At 34.5% G+C, this 7,539-nt stretch overlaps 1 protein-coding gene across 1 annotated transcript; it reads left to right on the top strand.

Annotated features, from left to right (window-relative positions):
• The first annotated feature begins 1,329 nt into the window (after window positions 1-1,329).
• LOC111386537 (probable WRKY transcription factor 32) lies at window positions 1,330-7,041 on the top strand. Its single transcript, XM_023010995.1, has 5 exons — window positions 1,330-1,795; window positions 1,935-1,987; window positions 2,950-3,638; window positions 3,758-3,916; window positions 6,495-7,041. The coding sequence occupies exons 1-5, from the start codon at window positions 1,534-1,536 to the stop codon at window positions 6,709-6,711; spliced, it is 1,380 nt and encodes a 459-aa protein (XP_022866763.1). The 5' UTR covers window positions 1,330-1,533; the 3' UTR covers window positions 6,712-7,041.
• The last annotated feature ends 498 nt before the right edge of the window (window positions 7,042-7,539 follow it).

Genomic DNA, 7,539 nt, shown 5'->3' on the forward strand with positions numbered 1-7,539 from the left:
TTGTTTTGAGGCTTGGCGCGAAAAGAGGGTTGGTCGATGGCTTAGGTTACAAGTTTGAGCTTGTAACCGACAACAACCTAACTAGTGGAATCCCCGTTGCCGAAAGCACGATGCAATCTGTTGACAATAATGTACAAATAATATTATTCTTTATTTTATATATATCTTGTAAGATTCACAACATATAATCACTTAAAATTTAATTTAATCACTTCCCAAGTCCAAGCATGCACTAATTTTCCTTTCCTCTGAAGGAAAACAATTTTTCTTCCACGAGAAATGTAGAAGTACATTTGGTCTGCCATTTTTCTGTTTTTAGTTTTCAAAAATGCCCAAAACGTATTTGGTCTGTCATTTCCGAAAATGCATTTTCGGAAACAAGGAAAAACTTATAACTGAAAACTCAAAACGATTTTATTTTTCCATTTTCAGTATTTTCAGTTAAAAAACTCAAAACGCGGAAAATTCTCAAAACACTTCGTTTTCTTTTTTCGTTTTTATTTATACCAAGGGGATGCTCAGTGATACTTTTAAAATAAAATATTGTAATATAATACAATTTAGTGAAGCATAATAATTTTAAAACCACAACATCTTTCAATTTTCATTATTTTTTTCGTTGATCAAAATTTAGAAAAACTATTATTTCCTTTTTTACTGTTCAAGTGACCGCAAAATACATTCAGAAGGATGAAGGACGTACTAGCTATTTTCTTTACAACGATTCTTATTTTTGGTCTAGAAATTTATTATTTTATTTTGTAGCAAGAAAAAATATTAAATTCACCAAGTTTAAAATATATATTATTTGGTAATATATTAGCATAAAATTATTATGTTTTACTAAATAATCAAACTAATTGAATAAATGTCATAAAATAATTTCTAAAAATTTTAAACAAAACATATTTTCTAGTTTTTCTATTTTGAAAAATCGTTTTTTAAAATGGCAAATCAAATAAATTTTCTGTAATTTGAAAATAGTATTTCAAAACAGAAAACGAAAAATGAATTTAAAACTGAAAATAGAAAATGAAAATACAAACCAAACACGCCCTATATTTTTTTCTTATTTTCCCTCTCTTCTACCGAAAACATCCCTTAGGACCCAAATTTTCCTGTTTGGTTTAGTGTAATTATATTGCCGGCCTAAGGGTACTCGTGTAACATCAGTACTGAGAACTAGATTCAACGCTAGTCAAAACAACTGGCCCAGAAACCCGCACAAGAATCCAAACCCGGAATAAATGTTCGATTCGCATAAATTCACTATTTCCCTACTTTCCACTCCGAAAAATCTAACTCCACGCTACTCGCCAATATTCCCAACTGTAGAATGACAATTTACTACCGTCGTTCAGCCATAATCCTTCTTAATTCTCTGTAAATAACGTTCTATTGGAGAGTACTTTGGTCATTTGATATGTAGACGGCTCGACAATAAAATAAAGAGGAAACCTTTACCTTCTCTTTCTTCTTCTCATTCGTTAGAAAACACGCACTTACACTCTGGAGTGGTGTCGTAATCTGGCCATGGAGATGAATAAACAGAGCTCAAAAGCTCTGGAAGAAACGGAAATGGGGAATTTGAAGCCTAACAAGGAAGAAGAAGTGCTAGAGAAAATTGGGAAAAATGATGAACAGATTCGAGGAAGTAGTTATTCTACAGTTCAGAAAACTTCAATTGGAGTAGCAAAAGAATCAAAAGATTCTGAATTTGAAGTTCTTCCGTCCGCACAAATATCGGAGAGTGATGTCCAATCCAATTTTAGTTTCTCCTCTGAACATCTCTCCGGTACCTCTGATTCGTCCTCTTATAACCGTGATATTTTGTTTTTTTATAATTTTTAAATGAAATTTTACGATCAATTTTGTGTATGCATGTATATACGTTAGAGTAACGCGTAGTGATTGTGATGAATTTTTGTTGGCAGAGGTGCCGGTGAAATATACTCTGCAACCGCTAGTCTCGGATGATGAATTAAAGGTTAGCAGCAAGTTGCGCGGTCCTTTTGTCAAATCATTTCAGATTAATTTTGATTGTTGGGTTTTTCTTCCGATAAATTTTATTGGATTGCAATTGTTCTTATCTCAAATGTTGCCTTGAAAGTGAGTTGGATTAAGGTATTGACTATAGACTCTTGATTTGAGTAATTTGACATAAAATCGATAAGCTATGTGGAAGTGGATTGAATAAGAACGTAGAATGAGAATATGCTTTGTGTGAATGGATATTCAATAAGCTAATTGTACTCCGTGGGTTGAATATTGGATGTCTTCTTTTTCTTTTGGAATGGTTAAGATGTGTTTTAGCTTTCCTTATGATAATTCTGTACCTATTATACTATTACTACCATTACAAGAATTCTGCATTTGTTCGTTACTAACCTACAAATTTAGAAACTTGTATCCCCTCTTGTTTTGTTCTTATCGTATAGAGTTTGAATGAGTTCTCAAAGTATGTCTTAGTTGAATACAGGTTTCATGGTTTTGTTAGTTTGTTGTAAATGTATGTAATATGGCTCACCAAGCTCGTGATGGCTAACTAGATTAAGCTCTAGTCTAAAATACAAAAAGCTAATGCTAAATGACTGTTTGTGGATGGCTTTATTTGCTCTAGTCTGGAAGTGCCTTTTCGTTGACTTCCATTTGGCATATCAATCAGACTTTTTTATACTGAAATGGTTGCAAAGTTGGATGGCTAACTAGATCGACCTTTCGTATGAATCTTTTTTTCTCCAAATAAATAAATAAATAAAAAGGAGACGGCATGTGGCTTATTAGAACTTATGCTTTTTTTGTTTATACATAGAGCGAGTCTGTCGTTGAGTTAATGCGTGGTCTATATATATATATATATATATATATATAACAGAGGCACTCTTCAACATCTTAGATAATAGTGGATTTGATATCATAATTTCATCTTCCTATTCTTAATTATCTCAGGATCAAGTAAGAGTAACCCTCAAGGAACATTTGATTGGTAATACTGGTCAATCTGCCCATGTTGAGACACACAATCAGATAACGTTACCTGATGGTCCGTCCAAGTTGAGTCTCTCCCCAACTTCCGTTCGAGAGAGCATTTCGCCAGGTCCAAGTTCGGCTTTACAAGAAAGAAAATTGTCACCTACAGAGAACGGAAACAACTCATGTCTGGCAGAACAGGACAGGCAGAATTCTTCAAACCCAAAACTGTTATCCGCACCAAAGCCGAAGACATCTGCTGATGGGTACAATTGGCGAAAATATGGTCAAAAACAAGTAAAGAGTCCTGAAGGTTCTCGGAGCTATTACAGATGCACATTTTCTGACTGTCATGCCAAAAAGATTGAGTTCTGTGATCAGTTTGGCAATGTCATTGAGATTGTGTACAGAGATCACCACAATCATGATCCGCCTCAAAAAGTAAATTGCAACAGGGAAAGCAGGCATGCGTTACCAGTTGTGCCAGCCAATGGGAGTGACAATGCAGCTTGTCCAGTAAATGCTATTAATGATTCCGACATGGAAAAACCTGTAATGGAGATGGCGCAGTTACCTGAGACAAATCGGCAGGACGCAACTAATTCTGATGAGATCGTGGAAATTAGTACCAAGGAAGAACATGTTAATGAAGTTGAACATAAAAAAAGGCAAGTTGTTGATTAAGTGACAGCCATTGTCTTTCAGTTTAGGTTACCTATGTTTCTTTTCCTGATGATAGTTCCCTAGCAGATAGATCTGATACTATTTCACGTCTTTGAATTGCCAGGCAGGAGAAGAGTGTCACCAGTGATATGTTAACCATCGCCAAACCTGGAAAGAAACCTAAAACTGTTGTTGAAGAGGCTGGTGATGTGGGGATATCAGGAGATGGCTACAGATGGCGCAAGTATGGACAGAAGATGGTGAAAGGGAACGTTCACCCAAGGTGAATTCCCAGCTTTCTATATTACATTACGACACTATCTCATAGATTAGATTTATTTCATTAATTTTTTTCCCTAACTGCTCAGTTTTCAAGAACTATTGGAAACTTCAATATAGTCTGCATTTATGATAGATTCTGTCAAACTCCTCCACGTCTCTGTCTCTTCTGCACATCAACCCCAAATCACTTGCTTTTTTCTAATTTTTCATAATTTAAGGTCATTTTTCAAATTGGAAATTATTACAAGCCCGAGGTGCATGAGCGCTAACCTGCATAAATAATTACATTTCAAACTCACCTCCCTCCCCCACTCAAAAAATAAGGATAAGGAAAATAAAAAGCATGCATAGACATACTCAAATATATATGAGGTCATTATTAGTAGCAAGTCTTGTAGAGCATGACGCATGGTGGTAAAGATCTGTTAGTTCTACGTTTTGGGCCCTCGATTAACTCAACAGTTTGTAATGGTAAATATGGCATATACAACTTAGAAAAAATGAATCAAAGAAAAATGAAGATTAAAGTGAGGGAGAGATTATTAAAGCACAAGAAGGCACTGAATGTTTATTGTAGAATTTGAAGGGGACTCATCCTCCAAACAAGCTGGCTCTTGATCTATAAAGAACGTGCTTTTTTTTTTTTTTTTTTCCGAAACAAACTTGACTCCTCTAATCCATGTATTATAGAGAAATTCCCCTATGTAATGAGTTTTTATGGGTATCCAAAAAAATAAATAATAATAATAAAATAATAAAATAAAATAAAATAAAATAAAATAATAATAATAATCATAATAAATAATTAGAGCTTCCTAAAGAATAATGGGGTGTCTTTTTAGTCATTGATTATTTCAAAATAATATTCATTTCTTTGAATAGCACACTTGAAATCTCTGTATTCTTTCTTTTCTTTTCTTGTGATTAATACATAAGTTTATCTGATTTCTGGAAAACGTTCTGTTAGAATGACCCCTCCAACCTTGATCTCCATAGTAAAATAACTAAATTTTACTTTGACAACATTGCATACAACTCAGCGACTGCGGATTGCAGGTTCTGTTAATTAGAGAAGGCACAGTAGAGTAGATTTCTGGACATGGACTCTCAATGTAAATATTTAAACAGTACTTAGTGAATCTTTAGAGAAAATACATATTCATAGCAATGAATGCTACAGAATCCATGCATAACTATTTTAGGTATTATCACTTTATAAAAAGATTATTGTTGTTGGCGGTTCACATATGTATCTCTTTGACGTTAAATTTCATAATTGATGTTATTTAGANGAGAGAGAGAGAGAGAGATAGAGAGACAGAGAGAACAAACAAATATAATATTGGATGAAGGCTTCCAGCAGTCTCATTTTTAAAGAAAAAAGGTCGGAAAAGAGGGTCTGGTGTACTCTTCTTAGAAGGTTGGCTTTCGTGAGTTTAGCCCTAAATCCCTGCTCAGAAGAGGTCGCTATAATAATAAACGAACAAAACTTTCCATAAAAATGCATGTTCTGTCTTTCCTTGGAATTATAATTGACCATCAGTGCGCTCAAGTTGACTCTAGTTTAATATCAGAACAACATGATGGTAAGACTGAATGGTGAAGTTGGCTAGGGCCTGTCTGGTAACGATTCTAGGCAGATTTTTAGAAATTTTTTTACCGTTAATGAGCCCCACATCTGCAAGAAAAGTGGCCAAAAAAGGGATAGTTGCAGCAGCCGCCTTTCAGAAATCATTTGAATTGTCAAAATTATCCTTGTGTCAGATAAAAATAATAACAATGTAGGGACAAGATGGTATTTTCACCTAAATTTCTACCTGAATGGTTGGTGAAGTCAAAGTTTGCTGCCATTGTCTGGGCCCCATTTACTGTAGCCAACGGACGAATTTTTGCTTATAATTCGGCAAGAATCCCTCCCAGACAGCACCAAAATTTATCTTTTATCATGCATAAGATGCTCTTTCCACATCTTGAACAAAGAGAGGGATATCTGCAACTAGTTTACAACCTGTAGACAGGTGCAAATTAAATAAAATGAGAAGGAAAAAAGGCCTCTGTCTGGAGTTCGAGCTATGATCCTGTTTACAACTTTAGACGGCTGCCTTTCTACAATCACATCACTACCTCTAACCTAGACATATTTTTCCTGATCTTCTCTGACATAATAAGAAAATGAGAATTTATTGTACATATCAGTTCATCTCTTGTGATCTGCACTGAGTTTAATCCATTTCACCTTGTTCAAGACAAGCTCAAAATTGTACATTCTGTAAGTGAATCTTAGAATAGTAAAGCAAAAGGCTAATGTCAACAGTAGAATCTGGCAAATCAAGCCTAATAAAACCTGAGCTTGAAGACTTCCATCACGTGACTGACCTCAACTATGACTTGATCATAAATTGGAGGATTCTTTAGTACTTTGCGGCATGTAAAAAGTACACGGTGAATGGAGAGGTTCATCCAACTTCCTCTATTCTGAACCTTGCATTGTAATCCTAATGTAAAATTTATTATTTGGATTATGTCTGTAATTTAGAAGTCTTGACCTTTATGCTGAGATTAGGAATTATATTATCCAGGAACTACTACAGATGTACATCAGCTGGATGTCCTGTTCGAAAGCACATTGAAAGGGCAACAGATAGTTCAAGTGCAGTAATAGTATCATACACAGGAGAACATGATCACGACATGCCAGTTCCAAAGAAAACTCGTGGGCCAACGAGCGATTCTCTTGTTGCTACTGCTTCTCCTGGTCCCATGAACAATTTGCAAATTTCTGAAACTGAAGTATAACTGAATAAGAAATCTACTAAAAGTTTGGGCATTGAATCTGGGTGAGAGAGAAAAGTGGGATCTGATCAAAAGTGAATGTGCGCTTCAAAGTGGGTGAACACCACTGGAAGAGTAGATTATTGATGCAACTCTCTTAATGGAAGTACGTAACTTCAAATAATCTTATTTGATTCTTTGCTCTTTCTTTTTCCTTGTATTTTTAATTTTTTTAGCTTTAGAATCGGTAATTCGGAATAGGTTGGTTGTTGTGGTAGTGCTTGAAACTGATTTTGGTTGACTTTGTACACATTATCGTGGATCAAATGAATTAGGTGTTTTTGACCAAAGGTATTATATGTGCAAAATAACACAAATCGGTGGTGGCAAGATTTGAATTCTTTTCATTGCTTTGATATCATGTTAATCAAATCATTTTAAAGTTCCAAGTTATTAGAGAGAGGTAATAGGTAATAAAATAAATCTTGTCTTAGCCATGGACGAGGATGGGTTTCTTGCTGATGCAACATGCATGTCGATTGCAAACACGGTGTGGATTCTTATATGTCGATTGCAAATGGTATATTGAACATGCCTGTATGAATTCAAGGATTTTGGATTTATGCATTTCATCTGCTTTTCTTTTCTTTTCTTTTTTGTCTTCTTTTTGTTTATTTTGTTTTATTGTATATATCAAAGTTTTCAAAAGTCTCAATTGAATACACTCCCTAAGATGACTATTTTGATATGTCCACATGATAGCGAGAAATGTTTAAAATTCAATAAAATATGAAATACATGGAGACAAACAACGTAGAGATTTGCATTGAAAAACTTCGAAAGAAAAAAAAA

Source organism: Olea europaea, unplaced genomic scaffold, assembly GCF_002742605.1.
Source record: "Olea europaea var. sylvestris unplaced genomic scaffold, O_europaea_v1 scaffold3601, whole genome shotgun sequence".
Classification (NCBI taxonomy): domain Eukaryota; kingdom Viridiplantae; phylum Streptophyta; class Magnoliopsida; order Lamiales; family Oleaceae; genus Olea; species Olea europaea.

Coding starts and splice junctions, on each gene's coding strand:
- LOC111386537 (XM_023010995.1), top strand. CDS start 1,534: ATGGAGATGAATAAACAGAGCTCAAAAGCTCTGGAAGAAACGGAAATG. Junction 3,639..3,757: donor GAAGTTGAACATAAAAAAAG/GCAAGTTGTTGA, acceptor TTGAATTGCCAG/GCAGGAGAAGAGTGTCACCA. Junction 3,917..6,494: donor AAAGGGAACGTTCACCCAAG/GTGAATTCCCAG, acceptor TATATTATCCAG/GAACTACTACAGATGTACAT.